At 42.4% G+C, this 23,523-nt stretch overlaps 2 protein-coding genes across 9 annotated transcripts in view; one reads left to right on the top strand and one right to left on the bottom strand.

The window, feature by feature from the left end:
- SGSM3 (small G protein signaling modulator 3) overlaps positions 1 to 5,026 on the top strand; it is a 30,236-nt gene extending 25,210 nt beyond the window's left edge. For all 5 annotated transcript variants that reach the window (XM_020787835.3, XM_020787834.3, XM_078376140.1 and 2 more), the window contains exons 17-23: positions 208 to 360; positions 616 to 686; positions 1,059 to 1,107; positions 1,393 to 1,478; positions 1,918 to 2,040; positions 3,568 to 3,628; positions 3,876 to 5,026. In XM_020787835.3, coding sequence (XP_020643494.1) covers positions 208 to 360; positions 616 to 686; positions 1,059 to 1,107; positions 1,393 to 1,478; positions 1,918 to 2,040; positions 3,568 to 3,628; positions 3,876 to 3,959 — 627 coding nt within the window. In that variant the 3' untranslated portion in view covers positions 3,960 to 5,026. The remainder of the gene's footprint in view (positions 1 to 207; positions 361 to 615; positions 687 to 1,058; positions 1,108 to 1,392; positions 1,479 to 1,917; positions 2,041 to 3,567; positions 3,629 to 3,875) is intronic.
- Positions 5,027 to 5,518: 492 nt separating this feature from the next.
- MRTFA (myocardin related transcription factor A) overlaps positions 5,519 to 23,523 on the bottom strand; it is a 109,856-nt gene continuing 91,851 nt past the window's right edge. For 2 of the 4 annotated variants that reach the window (XM_078376136.1, XM_020787831.3), the window contains 13 exons: positions 21,265 to 21,320; positions 20,856 to 20,931; positions 19,653 to 19,814; positions 18,357 to 18,535; positions 17,660 to 17,818; positions 16,261 to 16,514; positions 15,915 to 16,086; positions 14,202 to 15,317; positions 12,949 to 13,047; positions 11,686 to 11,850; positions 10,117 to 10,293; positions 9,776 to 9,836; positions 5,519 to 8,726 (listed from right to left, as the gene is read on the bottom strand). In XM_078376136.1, coding sequence (XP_078232262.1) covers positions 8,221 to 8,726; positions 9,776 to 9,836; positions 10,117 to 10,293; positions 11,686 to 11,850; positions 12,949 to 13,047; positions 14,202 to 15,317; positions 15,915 to 16,086; positions 16,261 to 16,514; positions 17,660 to 17,818; positions 18,357 to 18,535; positions 19,653 to 19,814; positions 20,856 to 20,931; positions 21,265 to 21,320 — 3,182 coding nt within the window. In that variant the 3' untranslated portion in view covers positions 5,519 to 8,220. The remainder of the gene's footprint in view (positions 8,727 to 9,775; positions 9,837 to 10,116; positions 10,294 to 11,685; positions 11,851 to 12,948; positions 13,048 to 14,201; positions 15,318 to 15,914; positions 16,087 to 16,260; positions 16,515 to 17,659; positions 17,819 to 18,356; positions 18,536 to 19,652; positions 19,815 to 20,855; positions 20,932 to 21,264; positions 21,321 to 23,523) is intronic. The other 2 variants (XM_078376137.1, XM_020787832.3) reach the window with 1 other exon arrangement.

The raw sequence follows: 23,523 nt of genomic DNA, 5'->3' as shown, positions 1-23,523 counted from the left end.
GCTGAGATGATCTGGGAGTGCAGTTAATGTGAAGTGTGAGCTTGCTGTTCTGTTCAGTAACATGGGCTCAACAGTCGCATGGCCATCCTCCCATAAAGCAGCAGAACAGGCACATCAAAAAGCATCTGCAGAGTATAGCATAGAGCAGATTATTGCCAGTGTCTCCTCTGGAATGTTAATTAATGCTTTAATCTTGTTTTTTTCCAGTATTCCATTGCTGGTGATGACTCTGTCACAGAAGGCATCACAGACTTAGTTAGAGGGACTCTGTGCCCAGCCCTCAAGGCCATATTTGAACACGGGCTGAAGAGGCCCTCTCTACTTGGGGGAGCCTGTCACCCTTGGCTCTTCATTGAAGAGGTAAGAGAGAGAGTTCCAAAGCAATTTTGGGAATACTATGGCAAATGCTGCAGAAATGTGTCTTGCATTACCATGGTGTTGCCACCTTCAGAACTCGGTACAGGTGGTAGGCTAAGAGGCATTTGTTGTGTCTTTAGGGAATAGTGGGGTGGCAAGTAGAGAAGGGCTTACATATGTACTGTTGGCTTTGAGACAGAAGTAGTAGTTACATTTGAGTCATAGTATCTTTTTATCTTTGTATGTATCTTTGTCTAGGCTGCTGGACGTGAAGTGGAGCGAGACTTCGATTCTGTTTATTCTCGCCTTGTCCTCTGCAAGACATACAGGTAAAGGGGCTCTCTCCATACAAGGAAGTTTCATGTCCACCAGGTAACCTTCTTGATGGAATTTTTCTTGTAGAGGTTTGACATGCTACCTTGTCCACATGGGTACATTGCTCATACAGGGTAGGATAGCCAGTGCCTGATGAAGGATTCTTTTGATAGGAGGGAGGCTGCTGTAGTTTGAGTAGGCCTCAAAGTGTTATGGAGTTCCAACTGCCTCCATTCCCTGCAGAGCAGCCATCACAGATGAAACCGGGAAGGATTACTGAGAATGTTTTTTTCAGGGTATGGTTCCACTTGTCGTTCAGATGATACTGGGTAAGGGACAAAATTTGACCCTGCTCTTACATTGTGTCTGTCACTTTATTGTGCTAGGTTGGATGAAGATGGAAAAGTGCTCACGCCAGAAGAACTGCTTTATCGAGTGAGTGCATTATTTGGGTGCCTAACTCAGCTACAGGAAGGATCCTCTAGGAGGCCATTAGGAAGGCAGGAGACAGTCTCTCCATCCTGCCAGGGGAGCCTGTATGGAGCCCACAGAATTGCTGGTGCTGGTCTCTCCCTACAGATGTGATCAGTGTCACCTGTTAGTCCTGATGCCTCTCAGGGGCAAAGGCCTGTGTGTGGAAAATAGTTGGTATGCAGTTTTGAACCTTTCCGTCTCCAACCCTAAAGGAATTATCCATACAAATCCTTTTTTCCCTGGCAGGCAGTACAGTCTGTGAACATGTCACATGATGCAGCACATGCTCAGATGGATGTGAAGCTTCGTTCCCTCATCTGCATTGGATTGAAGTAAGTAATTCCCTTTTGCTTCCTTTACTTGTTAACACAAGAGTACACAGGCAGCTCCCTTATCCTGTGTCAGACTCTTGATCTCTCTAGCCTAGCTTTGTCAGCATTCCAGGGTTTTTAGGGAGGTTGCTGCCCAGCCTTGCAGGGGAGGTACTTGGTCATCTTCTGTCCAATACTAACTAGGCCTGATGCTGCTTAGCTTCTGAAATCAGATGAGATTGGTGTGTTCAGGATGGTAAAACAATATGTAGATAAGACATAGTTGTTTATATCACACTTCTTTAAAAGGGACCCATGAAATAGCAGCCTGAGATACATTGCATTCTTTTATGGCTTTGTCAGCTAAAGAACATGATGTCTGTCATTCAGTCTTTCAATTCTATGTGGATAACCTAGTGTGCTACATTATAATAACTCCCCTCCAACATTGTTTTTTCAGTGAGCAGGTGCTACATCTGTGGCTTGAAGTGTTGTGCTCCAGCCTGCAGACAGTGGAGAAATGGTTCCATCCCTGGTCATTCCTGCGTAGTCCTGGCTGGGTGCAGATCAAATGTGAGCTCAGGTACATAGAAACACCTTTCCACTTAGAGATACTAAGAAATTCTACTTTATAGAAAATGCAACCTTACGCAAGTTTATGGAAGTGTCCTTGCCTGTGTCGTACTGATGATAGGAGAATACACAAATTGGGAGGAAGTCACATTTATGCAGAGGGATAACATAGTATGTTGATGTGAGGTTGTGACCACCAGCTCCCCAGATTTCTGCTTCCCCACTGGATATTGTGCACCAAACTTTCATGGTTGGTCTGTTACCAGGAAACAGAAATAATCACTTATCACAGGTTTGAGTGCAAATGGGTCGGCCAGATTAGTTCATAAAAGAGGAGGTTACCAGGGGCCTACTCAGGAATGGTTTGCTCAAAAGTTTATACCTAACAGATGAGGCAGTGAGTGTGGTGCTGGTGGATGTGAGCTTCAGAAATAGGAGATCTGAATAGAGAGAATGCTGTAAAGGAGTGGGTTTATTGGCGTCAATATAGATTTATTTTCTGTACCTAAAAATGTGTTCCGGCACTGCTTTGTTCTCATTTATTGTGCCTAAGGCAAATGATCTCATCTTCTGATATGTCTGTGCCTTATCCAGCTTTATATTGCGGTTCCTTGATCAGTAAGCTCACTGGGAGCTGTTTTAATGCCTCCAGCAGTTCTTATTCCTTTTGTTTTGGCAAATTTTATGAAACATGGAAAGCAGGTCTGTATCTGTTAATGATACACTTAATTCTGGCTGTATTCTGTCTGCTTTTCCTGGTTTGAGACTGACAGCTGGTAGATCTCAAACTACTGTTAGATCTCTGGATGACTCATTACGAGCTAGTTGTCCAGCAATAACGTTACTTTCCACCCTAAATTACACTGCTGCAATTAAAGTTTTAATTTAACCAGGAGTCGATTATTTTTGGGGGGGATTTTGAGAATGAGAGCAAAAACAACAACCCAGTTTTACCAATTTAATGAGTTAAGAATTCTTTAATTTTAAGTGACTGTTTTTGCACTACTATACAGTTAAATCCTGCAAGGTTGAAGTCTGCTTGTATCATCTTCTCTAAGAATTTGGTATCTGTTGTGGATAGGAACCAAAGTCTCCAGGTTAAAAACAAAACAAATCTAAAAGCACACAATAGCTTGGAGATATATAGACAAGGGCAGTACAGCAGTGAATATGGACATTGTAAGGATATTCAGAGCTGTATAGAAGTTCTTGTCTGCTTTTCTCATAGCTACTGTTTCTAAAATACACATGCTATTTTTCTTTTTCTTTTTCTCCCCACCCCATTTCATTCAGAGTGGACCAATTTTTTCAGTACCCAAATTTTTCCATGAACTAACTTTTGAAAGTAAGAATTAGTTAATATAGCAAGCACTTAGTATGGTAATAATGAAGCAAATATATGTAAATACAGTATGTCAGAACTATGTAATCAGTATTTCCTGGTAGCACAGTATGTTTACTTTGACTGCAGTGATACAGTTGTACTGTTAAACACTTAACAGTATTGTGTTAACAGTGCTATTGTGTTTTATGACAGAGTCCTCAGTAAATTTGCATTCAGCCTCTCTCCAGAGTGGGAACTCCCTGTAAAAAGAGAGGTAAGCATGTGATCCTACAGCAAAACACAGGTTCCCTCATGGCTAGTCATCTGCTTTCCTTAGCCCAACTCTAAATAGTAATACACAAGGCATAAGTGAGTTTCTCCTTCTGCTTTAGCCCCAACTGTTTCTGCTTAGCTTGGGATCAGCAGGAGAACAGTTCATGCACTGCCCAAGACAGTGTAGTGTGTACAGGTTAGCTGAACATGTGTTGTCAACTCTCCTTTGATCCTTTTTCTGTTTACAGGAGAAGGAGAAGAAGCCGTTAAAAGAAGGAGTTCAGGACATGCTTGTGAAGCATCACCTCTTCAGTTGGGACATAGATGGGTGACATCATGCTCAGCCTCTGCTTGGACTTCTTAGATGGCATAAAATACATGGCATATCTCTCTCTTCTTCGCTCATCTACCCACCCAGTTGCCCCTTCATGCATTGTATACCGCGAACAAGTCTGCCACCTCTCTGATGGTATTTTACTTGGTGGGAGATCACTATTATTTTGTAGGAACTTGCCCAAGCAAACAAGCTGAAGGAGCACACTGAAAAAAGCAGAGTTTATAACTATTCAAAATTTGGCTGTTCAACTTCCCTTCTCTATTTTTCACTAATTTGACTATGCAGAGCATGTAGGCACCTATGCTACCAGAGTCATGAGTACTACTTGGGCCCAGAATCTGAGGCAAGCAACCATCAACTCTAGGTAAAAGGAAGAGAGTGACCTTGATTAGGAGATTGTCATAACCAGGTAAGAAGATGCAGAAACGTCCCCTGATGATAGCTGTTAACATTCATTTCTGCCCAGGAAGGAGAGGGGATGACTGACTGACAAGGTCCCCAATGCTTACTTCTCGTGGTAGCAGACTCTTCCTAGAAAGAGAAAATGTGCGATGCACCCACCAAAATGAGAGGCAATTATTGACTAGTTTTTAAGGTGCTATGGTGCATGAATGGCTTTGGTACTGCCACAAAGTGCCTAAAATGATTGACTGGTAAGACTGCCTTGGATTTCTGTAAAGGATGGTGGTAGCAGCAGAAACCGGTCCATCTCACTCTGTTCTACGATGGTCCAAAATTAGTCATATTAGGATGGAGCAAATTTTTGAAATTGATAACCAAAAGTTGAAAGTTTTATCCAGAAATATATGTATATTTTGACATGTTTTAGAGTACGAGGTTGATTCAGGACTGAGCTGGCTCAGGGACAGAACTGCAGTCTCCTGCCCCAACAGAGGGAGGAGGCTACAGAATAGGGAGCACACAATTTGCTGCATGGTGGCAGCAATGAATGGAGTGCAGGAATAATGAAAGCACTGGTTGGAGAGCACAATCTAATCATGAAATGAAGTAAGGTTCTGTGTCGTTTTGGTTCATAAATAAATTGCACATCTTGTGACAGCAGGAGGGGAAGTGGGATTGATCTTTCATATGCCTTTAAGCCTTATTTTCTATTTTCCAGAACAATGGCTGTAATAGTGTTCTGGCAGGAGTATGAAGGATGACGTTAAGTACTAAGTATTATGTGACTGCTTGAGCAGCCCTGTAGAGAATGTATTCCTCCTAAAGTAGTAGTGCTGTTGCAGTCTGGCCTTCTACAATATTCTGCTTGTGAACCAGAAACAACAGGTAACAAAGTATGTAGGAAAAGCAGCCCTGGTTTCCTTAATTTGCTGGATGGTAGCAAAATATCTAGTAATGAGAGAGAGAATGCAGTGATGATCAGTGCTGACAGTGGAGATTTAACTTGTTACTTGAACTGCAACTTGCACCAATAGCAACAATATGAACTGATTCTTCATCACTCCACAAGAGTTGAATGCTTTTACTACATTTTCACCATGATACATTATAGGGCATCTATAATATCATGACCAAAGATGAGATGTACAAAGATGCTAGAACACATTTTTTTAATAAAATGGATTTTTCAAATATCTATAACTGAAAAAATAATTTGATTTATCCATTCTCTCCCCAAGTAACTGCTCATTCCATACCCTTTTCCAGTTGCATGTTCACTCAAATTCCCATACTACAGCACTGCCTATGCCTTCCCACCTGTGCTGATAACCCTTTTCACTCATGCATAGTGGAAGAAAGTGTGCGTGTTAATCCAAGACAGGTTATACAAGTAGTGGTTATCAGCAGAAAACACACATTCAAACCGAGGCAACTCCTTAGACTCTTGTTTTACTGTGTTCGGTATAAAAGAAGAATTTAAAGAACAGACTTTTAAAAGCAGCGCTATTTGATACAATGGAGAAAAACCTGACATTAGTGTATAATCCCAAGTATGCTCCTGTTCCACTGATGTATGAGTCCCACGATAGGAAGCGTACTAAACTAGGCTTGGTACCTTTTAGGCTTAAAAGTAGTGATTTGTCAAAATTGTTGACTTCTCATTGTAACTGTACACTGTAACAGAAGATATAGTTACTGTTCCAGAGCCAGGCAGCAGCTGTTGGTAGCACCTTTCTAAATGAAACCCATACTGCTGAAAAAGCAGTCCTGACTTGGCCAAGGAATATCAAAATCTAAATATATTGACAGAAGAGGCAAAATACTCTCAGTGATCTAGGTCATTAAGAAGTCCTCACCACTACCACTACCCCAGGTGGAATTAATTCTCCTGCACTGTGAGCAATCACAATTATACAACTTTCCAATCCAGCCACAGACCACATGATTGATATGATTCATAGTAGGTAACAGAGAAAATACACTACCTCTAGCAAATGCAAAAAAATATGATTTTCTTTTTTAAGTGGACTTCTTTCACTGAATGAAATTAACTTCACATGCAGTGGATTATTCCAGAACAATGGCTAGACACACAATTGCCATTGTTTCTCCAGAATCAGACCACTCATCATAATGGGGTACAGGATATGTTGTAGTTTCTATAATGTGCAAGAGAAACAGAATGTTTGTGAAACAAGCAAAAAGAAAACCACTTCCTTAAGCTGTGGGAGGGCAGGCAGTGCTAGCAGATGCACAACTGAGTATTTTCTGATGGGGAGGAGAGAGAAAGAAAGACTAATGGGAGTATAAATTCATTAGAGTGACATGTGCAATAAGGCTAAAAGGGCAGTGCAGGGATCAAGTCCTCTTCTGCACCAAACCACAGGCTAAAAAAGCAGCTCCCCAATGGTTTATCTCAGAGGGGGAGGAGCTAAAAAGAAATATCACCTTCTAAATAGGTGGGATAACTTTATTTGCTTTCTAAACAAAACAGTTTTACAGCACTATATACAGATATTTTACCAGCTATAAATGAAACCAAGTATCAAGAGGCAAGACTGTGGTTCAGAACCACTCTTCCCAGCAGCAGGGATGATGGCTACAAGATATTTCCTCTGTGCAATGAAACATACAGCTCCTTAGCAAGCAGCTAAGGTTTCTTCCTCCAGAAAAAACTGGTGCTCATATTTTCCAAGGCCCTTTTTGATTAAAATGGTTTCTTTTTTAAGTTAGTCATAAGTTGAGCACTCCATAAAGAAGTTATAACCCCTTTTGTGCAGTGACCTACACTGAGACCAGACGTCCCCATAATGCCAGGCTTCAGAATAGTGGAAGCTCCCATCAACTAACAAGTGCTAGGTACAGCATCATAGTGCAGCCCAGGTGGCCGTTCTGCACCAAAAGGCCAAAACCTTCCAGAACACCCTCTCTTCAAAAACCACAGGTTCTAGCCAACCAGCTTTCAGAGGCAGGGCTATAAAAGAGAAGGCAGTACAGCAATTAGAAGAAGTTGCACACGTCATTCTTGACTCACAGCCAATTTAGTGCTCAGGGGAAAAATTCACCCAAGTGAAATACCACAACCAGGGAATTCAGTCACCTGTTTTATTTTTAGCTGGGTCAAGCCAGAAGCAAGGACTATGTGCAGGAACTGGGAGCAGGTCAAGGAAAGATGGCTATTGTTTACGCACTGGCACGAGTTTGGATTTCTTACTTGGCAGAAAGCACCTATACTATGATGTTATAGCAGGGAAGTTCTGGGAGAAGGATGCCTAAGTGTGGAACTGAGGTTATTTGGTGCCTCAGCTCTGTACTCATTCTGATTCATCCATGGTTCTGCAGTTGTCCTCCATTGCCTTTTCTCAGAAACAGAGCCCATAGCCAAAACTAAAGGAAAAAACCCTCTTGACGTGGCCAAATTTGTTTTCTTTGAAGTTTTTAACAAAGGCTTCCTAACTAGGCAGCCTCAAGTTGAGTAGAATGTCCTGTGTTCTCTAGTGAGTCCTCCTGAACTGTTCAGGATTCTTAGCCTTTAACTAAGCCCCCAGGCAGAATGCCAACTCACGCAAAAGAGGTGTGAAACTCTCCAGAAACTCACTCCCACCTTAGTGTGTCCCCTGAATATTTAAAGAAAGGACCGTGTCTCATCCTACTCCTGGCTGTGAGAAAGGTGACAGCTTGCCTGAGGCTGAATCTTCTAAATACATCACTGGTGCTTGCCCTTGGCTCTAGATTCACAAAAGCTGGTCAAAAGTATGATGGCAGGGTGTCTTTAGATGTAACTTTCACTGAAGCTCCCAACCACATATTAAACCCAGTTATACTGCTCTCCTTCAGTCTACATGCTCAGAGAGCTATAAACAAGAATCCCAGTGCAGCTGCAGATCATGTCCATCAAGGAAATCTGTGGAGAAGAGGCTAGGTGTTGCAGTACTGAGGGGAGTGAGGCTCATCACTGGTCCTCCAGACAGTTCCAACCAATCCATACTGTCTAAATTATTCTCTACCAGGTCCAAACTTGGTCCCTCAGTAGGTTCAGGGGCAAAGTGCAATTCTGATGTGTCCATAGGTGAAGATGGATGGTCCAGGATTGCTGAACTGCTTAGCATCTCACTGTAGAGGTCAATGAGGGACAGAGGCTCAGGTCCATCAGGGCCAGTTGTCAGCAAGGGAAGGCCAGTGCTGCTTTCCAAGAAGTCTTCCAGCCTGCCTGCTGGGGTGAGATTAATAGAGCTTGGGTGGCCCATTTGCAGGGGCAGATCTGGGGAATGGTGGCTACTGGACGGAGACGGGCATCCTGGAGACATTGCTGTGTCTTTTCTTGCAGGGGAAGATGGCTCCTTGAACTGAGCTGAAATCTCTGTGGCGAAAAACCAAGTGTTTCAAATGTATTGTTATTCCTAATACTATTAAACATTCACATAGACTTCTTTAGGCCACTGAAAATGCTGCAGTCATCCTGGACTCAATGAATTGGCCAGCATTCACTGCAGGCTAGACTGGCAGATTTTGAAATTGCTAAGAGACATTAATGCCTCTTTCAGTATCAAATTAGCACAAAATTATGTAAGGCAAGGGTGGGCAACTTTTTATTCAAAGTCTACACTCCCTAAAGGAAAAGTGGTTGGTAGTTGCATATCAGGAGTTGCCAGGGATAGATTTTTCTTTCCCTTTCTTCAATCATCCATCTTCCCCCTCAAACATGTACCTCACACACACAAATTTCAAAAGCCAAGGTGCAACATATGGCACTTGGTGTTCTCTATAGCTATTCTAGGGACCTTATTTTAGACGGCCATGGTCATATCTCATTTCCTGTGTCCAATAGTGCTCTTGTTTTGTCTGCCAGTAGCAGGAATGTGGGGGGGGGACTGTTATATCTGAAATGCCTGTAGATTATGTTAATGGTAGGCCAGTGCCAACGCTGTGATGGTGGCAAAGCATGTGGGGGAGAGACTGGAGGATGCTATGGGGGGGGGGGGAACACAAAGGGAGAGTAATGCATGTGACCTAAGGGCTATAATGGACCACAATCCTTCCTGTGTGACTGAGGAACAAAGCTGTAATAAGCCTGTGTACAAACTGATGGCCTTAATTATACAGAAGCCTCAGGAACCACAGCCAGTATAATTACCGTGTTTTCCCATGTATAAGACTATACTTTTCTCTAAAATCTTTAGACTAAAAATTGAGAGTTGTCTTATACACTGAAGGAAGCTGAGGAGAGAAAAAAAACAAGTGGAGGGGAAAGCAGGGATCAAAGCAATCCTGCAGGGCTTTGGTCCCTTTCCCCCTACACTTGCTAAGCCCCACTTAGATTTCTTAATTTGGGGCTAGAAAAGTGGGGGGGGGGGTCTTATACACAGGAAAAATACGGTAAGCCAAATCTAATACTAATACCGCTCTTACCTCCATGTTCAATTAAAATGTCAAACAGATCATCCATCTGCTGACTTGAACAGCCATTCTCCTGAAAAGAAAGGAACGTGCTTGTTTAGACACTGCAACAGCTATGCAACAACTTTCCTATTAGAATGATCACATTCCGTTTTGGGAGAAAAACATTCATTCTCCAAGAGGCATATGTATGTATAAAAGGAGAACACCCCTGCATTCTGTGACAGAGACCTACTTTCAACAAAGGGGAAATAGCTAACCCCAGGGAGACAATTTCAACCCTTGCATAATTATTCTTCCCTACTTCAAAACCATTTGCAAGAAGCTTGTCAAAGAAAAACCACTCCTCTCACCTCTGGGGGCTTTGGCGGTTGTTTCACAGCCTCTTCATAACCTGGTGGTCTTTTCATCAACACGGAGGTGGCAGGGAGGGGCAGAGGTGGAGGAATACCAAAGAAGGATAGGTTCTGCTGCTCAAGGTCTACTTGGGATGGAGATGGAGTTGCTGGGGAACTTGGCTGTGAGAGAATCTGTGAAGGCAAATGCCAAGAGGTAATGAACAGCCCCACCTACATGCTTCTGAAATTGGTCATTAGTGTGCATCCTCCTTATACAAGTATTCTGCTGAAAGTACTTCTGATTCAGCCTCTTCTGCATCTCACTTCAGAGATTCCATGGCCTTCACAGCACTGTGGTCAAGAATGTACATAATATGACTTGCAGAATAGGACTCCTCTAATTCCAGCATAGGCTTTTCTAGATCAGGAAAGTTTTAACTTTTGCCATGCAGCAATTTACCTGCTAGCCAGATGATAACCACAAATCCACAGAACATGTTTTCTACTCGTAGGTTATATGGTGCTCCTGAAAGCCCACAGACCATTCTAGTGGAAGCAAACATTAGACCACCACACCACAGTATATCACTGTGCCCGTGTTGGCCATTCCTCTGTAGCATCTGTCTCGCCCATCACAGAGATACACAGATAAAGCCAATCCAGACATATCGTAAGATACGTCCTCATGCTTCTCCAAAACGAAAGGCCTGATTTTATAAAATACTGTGTTGATTTCTAACAGGAACACAAGTGAAAAGGGAGCTTTCACAAATTCTCCCCCAGATTGGCCAGAAACTTAGTATCTAACCCCTGTTGTCTTAAGTCAATTGGCATAAATCTCAGCTGTGAACAACAGTAAGTTACGAGGTCAACACAGGCGTTTGCTGTCAGACGCCAACGCTGGTTGAGGGAATAACAGCAAGTATGCACTGACTCCTTGTAACTTTTTGTTACTCCTTGTAACTTATTCACAACTGAATTTTTGCCAACAGATGTAGTAATTTTTGCCAACAAACTGAAGTAAGTTTTCAATTGTATTCTAGCCCTTAATGTTCTTTCCCCAGCAACTGCGGCCTGCTTACAACTACAGGACCAACCTTTTGTTTCCTGAGGCAATCAAGGGTGATACAGCCACTATGACACATGTTAATATACATTTGACCAACTTTAGCTACAGGATGCCATCAAAAATCACAAACAGAGGGCAGGCAATGTTTCCCACCTCCACTCTGGAGGGGCACACATTTTCATTCCCAGACACCAATCACTCCTAAACATTCAATGGAACTGGCACTTCCTATCTTGCAAGTTGATATATTTTTACAGAAAATCCTCCACATCACCCTTGCTACAGCTAAGCCCTAAATATATACTTTTTAAATACCTCCTCTTAATCCAAATGGGATTTCAACCAGGCAGATCTGCCTCTGGGATGAATTACATTCAACATTGGGGATTGTATGTCAGAAGGAGCTGCCTTACAGTGTGAGATGAGCACATCTTAAAGGTGTGGCCTGTGACTCCTACTGGGTTCTGTTTCCCAAAATCTAATTTGGTGCTCACTGAAGCTTTCTCATTGGATACCTTTTTCGGCATATTGGACTGCCCAATTTTGCTAGGAACACAGGTTTTCAGGGGTCCTTTGTGAAAGCCATTCAGGAAGAAGGCCTGCAAGTTGGGAGGTGCAGAAAAAGACAAGGCCGTTTGAGGGAGCTGCCCACTGATCGTCTGCAGACCTAGCTTCTGACCCTATAGAAAGGGGGCATAAGGGATAAGAAACAAAATGCAAAGATCAGATTTTGACTGGCTCAAAAACCTCTATTCCTAATGGGGAACAAGCCTCCCTTTATAATGTCACACTCCAAAAGAACTTCGATACCACCAAAGCAGGGCAAAACGCTCGCCCTGAAAAATAATTCTGTGTCATCTGAAAGTATCGACACTTGGTTTAAAAGCCAAGTTTTTTACTACTGTGGTACCCAAAATCTGGAATTCTCCTCTTAAAAGGGGGCATGTGGCTCCTCCTCTCCTAAATCTCAGGCATGCTTCTTAAACTATTACACTAATATTAAAGTATTAGTGCAGTTTATGTCCTTGTTTTAAAATTTGTTCTAACTTGCCCATTACAGGATTTTCATTATTACATGCATTTTTAATGCATTTTAACAATTTCCAAGCAACTTTGAATGTATTTATAAACACTGTGAGGAATCAGTATCTTGGCATTTTAGAGTAAAATTGAAGTGGCAAGTTCCTACTGAGGAAGACAAGACCAAAAGACAGTGACTGAAATCCTGTTGCTTAGTATAGTAAGTTGTACTAGAGTAGACCCACTGAATCCATGGAGATTTGGTGAATCACTCCATGGAACTTATGGAGGTGCAACTTACTAAACACTGCAATTAGAGTAGACCCATTTGAATCCATGGAACTTACAAAGGAGGTGACTTACCAAATCTCCACAGGTTAATGGGCCTACTCTAATACAACTTAGTACACTAATTTCAGCCAATGCCACAAAGCTTGAATACCCAAAGCATACATCTGATTCTGCTAGTGTGCCATCACTATTTCTATGTACTAAGAATGTGTTAAAGCCAGAATATTTATAGCATTGTTTTAACACTTGAACAAAACTGCTTCCACTGAGCCATCTTGCTCAGGTTATCTCAATTTGTACTTGGACAAAGGTGAATGGTGCTTTGGGAACAGCTCTGCGGGAAGAAATACTTCTTCCATCACAAGTTCCATATTTAGGAGCCAGAGGATACGTTGAGTGCTTCCCTCTTTTCCTCTGCCACCTGGACCACAATGGGAGCTGTTAGGAAACCAGAGTTGGTCAGCTACCTTCTTGATGGGCTCGCTTGGTGACTGGGATTGCTGAAGTTGCTGGGAGCTGCTTCCGGGTTGATGGATAGGTGCTTTTACAGGTGGAGATGACATTCTCTGAGAAGGGGGGAAAAACACATGTCAAGTTTCAATGTGCCCCACTTCTGAAAAAACAGTCTTGATTCCCAGTTGTTGCAGACAGATAACATATACAGTGGTATGAGAGCAGGCTTGTGTATGCAATTAAAGGAAAGAAGATCAAAAGGGGGCTGAAGAGCTGGACAGAGGACGGAGCACGTGAAGAAGGTATAGATTAACAGGAGAGCAAGTGGGGAAACAGTGGCACAAAAGTAAAAACTGACCTTGAAAACACAATGACTTCTAGGGCTAAGGAGATGCAGTTTACCAAGAGTCAACTGGTTACAGCTGCTGCCATAGCAACTGTGAATGTAATTCTACAGAACAGCCTTCATTAAGAAGCATCTGAAGACGTTGGCTCTGAAGTGAACGAGAATACACACACCACCTGCCATTGCTTTAAACCAGGTTGTTATACCAGCCTCAGGTGCTGAAGTACTAATTTTGCTGTGCCCCACATCAGTTTAATCCTGCACGTTTGTATGAAGGGATAATTTCAGAACTGCTCAGCAGAAAAATAAACACACACTGCCTGTTCTCAGACACATGCTTTCACTGTATTATATCTTTCTCGGCTGGGAAAAACTATCTTTAGTTATAAACTCTCTTTAGCTATAAACCTTCCATCAATTAAGATGGAGAAGCTCCAGCCAAATTTGGCTAATCAGGCTCACCCACCCAGCCCACACAGACCTCAAGCATGGTAAAGGCCACTCTTCCTCCCCAGTGCTTGGCTCTTTGGACAGGGCTTGGCAGAAACCGTGGCTAAGTTGTTTTAAGAAAAACTCCCAAGGCACCAGCTCAGTGAGGTGCTCTCCTGCCTCTCTTTGGCTGATTAAAGGAGGAGAGATAGGAGCGAAGCTGCCACGCGACTCAATCCACATCTTTCAATCCACTTTCCCATAGTACCACAGGGTGTGGCAGATGAAGCAGCGGCACCCTTGGCTGGCAATCCCCCATCACTATCACTAATACCTGCTTGCTTAATCATTCCAACAGCAAGTCCACTAAATGCACTGACTACAGTGCTGCAGCAAAATTCTAACAGGAACATTGCAGAATTTGTTCCCTAGTTCAAAGCCATCTGTGGATAAGTACCTTCAGTTTCAGAGGATCACGGCATGCACACTTACCCTCAATGACAACAAACCGCTCCCCATTTTTTCCTGAGGTGAGAGGCCCTGCCTCTCTGTACTCTGATTGGTCACTGTGAGGACTATGTGTGTGCCAGTAGAATCGGTGATGAGGGTAGGGGGAGGTGTTCCTTTGATGAGGTCACTGAAGCCTCCAGCTTGCTGGCCAAGGAAAAAATTTGAGGTCTGGCAGGATGGCTCATTCTCCACAGCTGGCACCTCCTGCTTCACCATCACTGCTTTCTTTGGCACTGAGCTTGCTTCTGAGGTGTCCATTTGGCTAGTGGTCTGTGTGGTTTTTAATTGGTCTGTGTGGCAGCTGGGCTGCCCTGAAAATTGGCAACTCACAACGCCCTTTTCACTCTTAATGTGGGTGCAAAATGCAGGTGGCTCTGGAACTGAAGGGGGTCCCTCCTCGCCAACCGCTGTGGCTGAGAGTGGCTGCTGCGACTGCTTTTGCCTTTCTAGCTGCAGCTTCAGCATCTCCACCAGCTGCTGCTTTTGCTTCAGCATCCGTGTGAGCTCCTCAATCTGCTTATCTTTCTCCTGCAACATCTGGTCTTTATTCTGCACCTCCGTGTCTTGCTTGCCCCCACCGCTGCTGCTGAGAGAGGGCTCTGCTCTCACACCTTGATTTGTGCTGCACGGGCTGCCTTTGGAGCTCTCTTCCTTCACCAAAAACTGTACAGGTGAAGTTTGCAGGGTGAGCTGAGTCAGAGGAGAGGTCACCATCTCCCCAAAAGCGTCTCCGCTGGTCGAATTCTCATCCACAGCACTCATCAGCGAACGCTCAGAGGGGCTGGGGGAGACAGGAGGAGTTGAGCCTGTGCTTCCAAATTTCATCACACCATTGCCGGTGACTGTTGCCACAACCACCTCTGCTGAAGTAATGCCTGTGCTGACGAGTGCAGGCCCTGTACTCAGCCTGGCAGCTGGGAAAGCAACTACCACTTCCGAAGACTTTGGGAGAATTGCTGTATTGGGCTTTGGAGCGCCAGCTGCCCGGCCAGCCATGCCGTTCTGCTCTTGATAAGCCTTGAGCCTCTCAATTAGATCTGGCTTAGCACCGGACACCGGCAGTGCCCTCAACTTCAATTCTTGCTTCAACTCTGCCACCTAACACAGCAGATGAAGATGAAATGAGAAGATTCATTAGCTAGGACACTCTTATTGGCAAGAGCTACTTCAGTTCATGGCTAGAGTCCAAAGCCACAACTCTGGAGAGTAAGTCCCCCATCTGACTGAAACAGTGGGTACACAAATCATCAGTACAGAGTTCCCCATCCAAAAGAAAAAAAACAGCTTTCAGAATGGTGTTTGTGCAACATTTGTGTAACTTGCCATTTAAGAAGATGCTGGGGCACATCTCACATCTGCCATCAAGCATGCGATCTGACATGAGATTAAGATGAAGCCTCACACATCATCAGTCAGCCAAAATTAGATACAGCAAATTAAGCAAACCTTATGCAAATTCCAATAGGATCATGGTGAATTTATTCAACCATTTATGGTCAGTAACAACATCAAACTTTCATTTAGCACAATTTCAGTGCAAAACAGCAGCACACACTTTAACATATTTATATCCGGTCCGCTAAATAAGCTTACATCAACTCACACTTCTACAAAATACATGTTAAAAAATTATAGAACAGATGGGGCCATATTCCCTCACACAAAAACCAAGGTGGTCGATGACCACTTGCTTACCTTCATGTCGTCAAGATTTGCAGGGAGAACTCCTGGCTTGCCCATTGGAGCATTGCTATTTTGTCGCATCAACCCATTAGAACTAGAGGAAACAGAAGAGGTGTTGCTGACAGCATTGGAGAGACTCCGCACAGGTGGGGCACTGCTTCCATTCTGCTGCTCTCCTGGGGGCCTGAAGGGGAAAGGAAAATGGGGACTGAATATCTGAGAGAAGAACTGATTGCCACAATCTACTTCTCACCATTAGAACTGGGAAGCCTTAAGGACATTCTTATAATCAACTTCTGCTGCCCGTACAGGACCTTGGTGAATTGGAGAACAAAAATGAACAGGAAGCAACCCGTACTTTGGTGGAGCAGGGAGGATGGTCTGATAGTTGTAGTGCTGCTGCTGCTGCTGATTCAGGATCTGGAGTTGCAAGAAGAGTTGCTGTTGTTGTAGGATTTTGGCGTAAGAGGAATCCATGGGAGGAGCCCCTTTGTCCTGCTTTTGGTCCGGTGGGATATACTGGTGGTATTTCAGCTTCTTGACTTTCGGTTTCGGTTCCTTAGATTTTTTGCTCCGCTGGGACTTTTCACATGAGGTCTTGGGCTGGCTTTGCTATAAAAGGTAAGAAAACAGATGGATCAAGATATTATAATTGGCTGATTAATAATATGAAAGAGTGGAAACAGAAAGAATAACAGCTAACTTCTGCTCGTATATTTCATTACATCTAGTTCAATCACCCTGACACTACTCAGTACATGTATACAGACAGACTACAGAAAGGAGCACAACTGAACTTTCACTAATATATTTCAAATTCTTCAACAAAAGTATACACACCAAGTATTTCCAGAGGGGTAGCCATATCAGATGGCTGATTTTTGCAGCCAATATTACTAGAAGCTTTGTAGCACCCCAAGACTAACAAGCTTTATTTGGTACAAAGGCTTATGGAGCGTAGCCCACTTCTTCAGATGAAAGTGCTGCTTACATTAATTAATACAGTAAATGTGTGTGGGTAGCTCTGTCACCAAGACTGAAGTGCTCACAGAGTGTAAAATACAGCAGCAGTTCTTCAAGAGACTTGCCACATACGAAGGACAATAAGCGCACCTGACTCCAAGGTACACAGAATAGACAGATAAACAAATGGACTGTTATAGAGGAAAAAACATCTACTTTTATTGCTTTCAATCCTAAATGGTTGAGAGGAACAGCTTCTAGCTTACACCAGCTTTAAAGTCATCAAGCCAGCTGTCTGAGACTTGGCATAACTGTAATGAAGAGAGCACTCACACTCCGAGGGTTAATAAAGCAAAGCAAAGCGTGCTGCTTATATATCCCCCCCCCCGTGAGCCAGGTACTCATTTTATCGACCTCAGAAGGACAGAAGGCTGAGTCAACCTTGAGCTGGCTACCTGGGATTTGAACCAATGGTCATAAGCACAGGTCTTGGCTGCAGCACAGCAGTTTAATCACTGTGCCACGAGGCTCAGTAATTAAGAATATTAATTAGTCAGTAATTAAGAATATAAATTACTCAGTAATTAAGAATATAAATATTAAGAATATCCATTTAATTAGCTGCTTTCTGAATTATGTCAGCATTTAAGTGAAGACAGACATTCAAAGGAACTACCAAACCCGTAGTGATCAAGATTAATGTACTCAGAACCTGCCACCTAACCTTAAAACATATCCATATTATGATGGATTATGTTACTGCTATCAGGTGTTTAATTCAGCATAAAGGATACCTTTATAAGAGTTGGAAGTGGTTTGGCTGCAGGAGTAGCAATTCCATTGGTGAGATTAGGAGGCACCGGAGGTGGTGGGGGTAGCAGGGCAGCTGGAGGCTGTTCAGGCAGGAAGGGCGTCTCACTGGAGTCTGCACTGATTTGTAACTGACACACCACCTACAAAGAAAATGTTAAGGTACATATGTACATTAATTTATCTAGTTTTGCCCCTCTTTCCTTTTCGTCTAGACAGAAGGAACTGCATGCTGGAGCTCACAGGCTGCAAGTCACCTCCAACATCTTCCTGAAACACAACAGGCAGAAAAGACAGACAAGACTCTTTTCAGATGCTTCTTCCTTCCTTTAACTTTGCTTCTCTGGTGCAGGGAAACCCAGTTATGTCAGGAAACCCTGTTCTCAGGATCAAAACCACCAGAGCAGAAAACCTGGCCCTGCTTTCTCCCCCAAATAGGATACAACTTGCAGTTCATGGCCATTTATTTTCTTCACAAATTAAATCAACAACAGGAATTCCATTACTGCTATTTGAAGTTTCAGATATCAAATGTTTTCTCAGCAAATCAACACAAACCCCCTTGGCATTCACATTTTACAAAAGGCAAATTTCCCTTCTTTTCTCAGAAATATATACAAACATTGCCAAATCATGGCCAAATCATCAAGTTCAACAAGAACAAACAGTTCACATTCTTACCTGAGGAGGGGATGCCACTGTGGAGGTGGGAAGGGATTCAACAACACGTGCTTCCATTGGAGATGGCACAGATCCCTGGGATTCATGGCTTGCTGGCTGTTCTGGAGAAAGGGCATCACTACTATCCTCATCAAAGGAGGAATTATCTGCAGCTACTTTCGGGTAGTTCACTTGACCTACTGAAAACATGGAAGTCCGCTAGTTAAAACACAGATAGTAGGTCAGAAATAATTAGCAAAAAGACTTCAGGACCATGCTTATATCTAATGCAAACCAGCTTTAGACATCTTCTTTGCAAAATATTGTTTTTATCACCAAGTCCAGAGATTCTTTATGCATGCTGTCACATTTCAGAACTGATAGTTACTATATAAGCTGTAAGGCCTGACTGCTACTAGTACTTCCACTCACAATCTATTCTACATCTATATGCTTAGAAAAAGATAACCTTGTTCCTACTTTATATGCAAAATATGGAAAACAAAGAACTGTCCAGTCCTTAAAAACAAGAACAGGAGCAGAAAGTAAGCCTCTGGCATCTGAACTGACTTTATGCCAAGCTCATTTGTGCTACTCCTCATTTTCATCCACAAGAAGATTCATGCTGTCCTAATTCAACACTAATTTCCACAACTATTTCCAATGACAGCACAACAGCCAAAAGCATGAAACTGCTACGTCTCTGCTGCCTTTCCATTACTGTAGCACTTGCACACCATGCATCTGTTCCCATTTGCTTTTGGAAGCTTCATCTCTTCCCATTTTCTGTACTTCTCCCAATGGCTCACTTCTATTTATTTTCTTCTCCATCCCACAGAAAGATTCCTTAGGCTTAGACCAGTGTCTCTCATCCTCAGGGTCAGGAACCAAAAAGGAGTCACAAAGAGGTTTTTGGGAAGGAGATTCACAGCTCGCCTTGTATGTATTGTATCCCTCGTTAAATAATTTCTTCCTTGATGTTTTGGAGTAGGATATTAAAGTTATTGTCTATGAGTATGTATGAGAAACAGGCCCTTTGGAAGAGAAAGAAGCCTTTACTGACATACTAGCCTCTAATGACTTTACCTCATTAAAAATGCCTTTTTATGCAAACATTATGGAGGGTGGTGATGTCAAATGTTACTTGGTTATTTTAACAGGTGGTCACAACTTGAAAAAGGTTGAGAAACAGTGCCTTAGATGAATGACTAACAACAAGCAAGCACACTGAATTTAAAGGAATTTGGGGGGTGCACAATGAGAGCTGCTGTCATATTCATCCTACACAAGCACAACTCCTCTTGCCACCAGTCTTACCAATTATTGCTTCCTTCAGGCTGGATTCAACAGGCAAAATGTTCTTCTCTACCAACTCCATGGGACCTGGTCTTTGGGCAATCTTCTCATTCAGATCATCAGCCAGTCTGGCCCGCTTCAACTTCAGCTGCTTAGCCTGAAGGGAAGGTTCAGCAGAGGTCTCTGCTCCAAGAACAGAGGGGAGGGGGAGACAAGGAACATATTATCGCTTCTCAGTTGCTTGAACTCTGTACAAAATTGGGGAAGCAAAAACAAAACCAAGCCTTGCATTATACCAGGCACCTTTCAGGCTTTGGTGAAAGGACAATCTTAAGGACACATTACATTTTTGATTCATGGATCTGCTCTATAAATTCTGCAGTGAAGACAGATGAAAAGAATTCATCTATTCAGCTTCTTTCCAGTCTCTTTGTCTTCTTTAGCATATCTTTAATTCCCTTGTCATTCATTTCCTATTTTGAACTAATTAATTCTTTTGGAAGCAATTTTCAAATGATGTGCAAATAACTTAACAAATTGCAGATTTCAAGGTCTTTTAAACACTGAATTGTTCATTTTTGTTCTAAGTGAAACTTCACCTTCCAACACTCCCTTTACTGATGCTTTGCAAATTATCAAGACAGTATTCCTATGTAGGAAGTGCTCTGCTGGCATCTTATAGAGTAGATGCAGTAACATAAACTGTATGTCTAGAGAACTTTGAAAACAACATTGTTTGCTCAGCCTATAACTTCAAGATTATAATAGTGCCGCTTCTAGCTTTCAGCAAATATGATGCCCCCCACCAGAAGTTCAACAGATTCAGAGGTCAGTTCTGTGGATCATGCTTTTGATAACATGTGATCAGATTTCCATTTTGGCCTTTAAAATCTGATGCTGTCTGGCAGTGGAGTTCAGGAACTGTCATTTGGCAAATGGGTAAATGAATGAAATTAAAAAGCCAGAGTGCCTTGTGAACACTGGTTTTTGAATGCTAATACACTCTTTGGCACACACAGACTGGAAGGCATCCATAAAGACTGGTCTCTAACCAGTATTTCAAAAATCCAGCTCCCAACCATATCCCAATTCCCAGGCCCTCCAATCCCTGGCCCACTCGAACAGTCCTGACCCAACAAAACAAACACGAATGATGTGTGAGAATCATAGATATAAAGTTAGTTTTTTTAATGTACTACATGGCTACACACTAAGGGACCATACCTTCTAAAATGTGCATCCTCACCAACTCTGATCTCTCTGGCCGGGAGCGGATCTTTCGTTTCAGGTAGTCCTCCGTCTGTAAAAGAAACAGAACAGGATATGGTGAACCTCAAGTAAGGCCTCCTACTGATGCAACTACTCACACTGCATCACAGGTAGCATGAAATATGGAAACACTCATAGTCCAAGATGTCCTCCAGATGTGTTTGATTATGACTCCTATAAGACCAAGCCAGTATACCCAGAGGACATGGATCTTGGATGTACTGTATGTCACAAAATCCTGGAACACACCAGCTTGTCCACTTCTGCTCAACACCCTCAAAATAAAAGAAGTGTTCTGCAGAATTTAACACTAGATTTGGAAAGGCAGCACAAATAACTCTTCAAAAGCTAATTAATAACTTACCCTGGCCCGTTCTAAACTCCTTCTCTGTTCATGAAATGCAGCTGGGCTTTTCAGAGCTGTGAAAAGACAACAATAGGTGAATTACAAGAGTTGGTTGTAAATTTCTGAACAAGATCATACTTCTTAAAGGAAGCATGGAGTTGTCCATGAAAGCTCACATTAAAATATAACCGTTAGTCTTTAAGGTGCCACTATGTTTTTATCTTCTTTATTTATTTATTTCCCTGATATACTTCTTAAAGTCACCAAAGAAAAGGTACAGTACATGCTAAGGCATCTCCTTTCTGCATCTGTTCAGCATATGGCCCAGATCTTCCTTACTGATTAACCCACATGTGGTATCTTGCCAAGCTGAATTAGCTTAGAATGTAGCCTATTTCACGGGTAAATATTTCTCAATGGCGACTTATGGCTCACATGCTCACAGAGAGGGCCCTGTGTGCCTGCTGTGGCTCGCGTGCCACAGGTTTGCCATTGCTGGCGTAAAGAAAAGCAGCCTTTTTCCGGCGAAGAATATACAAAGACAGAACTTGATGTTGGGCTACTAAAAGTCATCATCGGAAATGTCTTCATGTGCCTGAAAACATCAGCACTAGAACTAGATACAAATACACATGGTCTGGTGATACAAGTCTGCATCAATACTGCATACTATCACACACATTACGATCTGACCATTTATAGCAGCACACACACAGAAGGCAGCAACAAAGGCAGGCTGAGAACATTTACCTACCAATTTAAAAGGTGGCAGGAAAATCTAAGGAGGAGCTTAACCTCTTGCCTTTTCTCTCTACTACAGCCCTGGCCAAAAGGTGTTCTATTTTAGGATCCTGAACAACTTCTGCCTAGCACTGTACAAGCCTTGGAAGAATTTGGCAGGGCTTCCCCTGCCAGATTCCAGTAAGATCATACTGGCTGGGACTAAGACAACTGCTGCCTGCCAACACATCTTTTCTCAGAACACTGCGGTAAAGTACTGGTAAAACTCACAAGAGAATATTTATCTCTCTGGTGAGAAGGGAGAGGAAGAAAGAGTGATACTATGCAAGCATCTTAAGAGTGACATTCAGCAATAATTAATGCTGTCTATACTGAAGGGCCATATGTATAACAATTAACTGAAAACACGTCACAGTTACATAGCAGTCATAAGAAAAATATGTAAATTATATTCATTAGAACAACTTCTACGGAGCACATGTAGTCACAATAATTGTCAAGCTATTGTATCTGTTTCAACAAAGATGATGACCCAAAGCATAGGCTGCTAATCAGCTGTAACAGACAGGCGACATGAACATGGAAGCGACTGCTGTACCAACCAAGCTGGTCAATTACGTAAGTCTGCACCTCCACTGACAATATATGTTTATCAAAATATTTCAAGCCCATATTGTATCAAAAAACCTCAGAGAAGCATACAATCAACCAATTCAACTCATTTGAAATGTGGTTTTGGAGGATCGCCATACAGATAGGCAGAAAAGTGGGTGCTCAATCAAGTCAAGCCTGAACTCTGACTCCAGCAAAAATGAGTAAACTGAGATTATCCTACCATGTACTTCTAATGAAAATACAAAACTCATCAGAAAAGAATTTATATTGCTGTGAAAAGTGGGGAGGGGCAGTAGAAAAAGAGGAAGATATACCATGAGATGCTACAGATTTGCAAGATCTGAGCAGAAGCATTAATGATGTATTTTGGAGGTAATTAACTCATATAGTCACCACACAGCAGAAGTGACTTGATGGCACACATGTTTGGAGTCCCCCCCCTTTAATCACCAAACAACAGTATAGTGACAAGACAGATAGAATGTTTAAGACACTGATAGGATATAGGTATCAAAACTCTGCTAACATAGAATAAGACAAACTCCAAAGCAAAAAAGAGTAATTTCACAGCTTACACAAATGATATTTTGAATATTTGTTCTCTATTTTTAAAAATATATATTTTAAAATATTTTTACAATTAGACACAGAATGTCTTTGCCAGCACAAATCCAGGTTTGGCCAGGAAGCAGTCAAAAAGTCAAAAATTGGGGTCCTGACTGATAGGTTCAAAAGTTCAGAATGCCGCAGACCTGGAGCAATTTCTCCCTTTGAAAACTTGTCTAAGGAGTCTGGTCTCAGAACTCCTGAGAGAATGTTTACTGAAAGAACTCAGGACTAGGACAAAAACAAACAAAAAAACAAAAACAAAAAAACCCCAAGTACTCTGTGCTTTTGTAATGCAGAAAATACCTTGAACAT

Source organism: Pogona vitticeps, chromosome 5 (assembly GCF_051106095.1).
Source record: "Pogona vitticeps strain Pit_001003342236 chromosome 5, PviZW2.1, whole genome shotgun sequence".
In the NCBI taxonomy this organism is placed as follows: Eukaryota; Metazoa; Chordata; class Lepidosauria; order Squamata; family Agamidae; genus Pogona; species Pogona vitticeps.
This window is presented reverse-complemented; position numbering and strand designations above follow the sequence as displayed.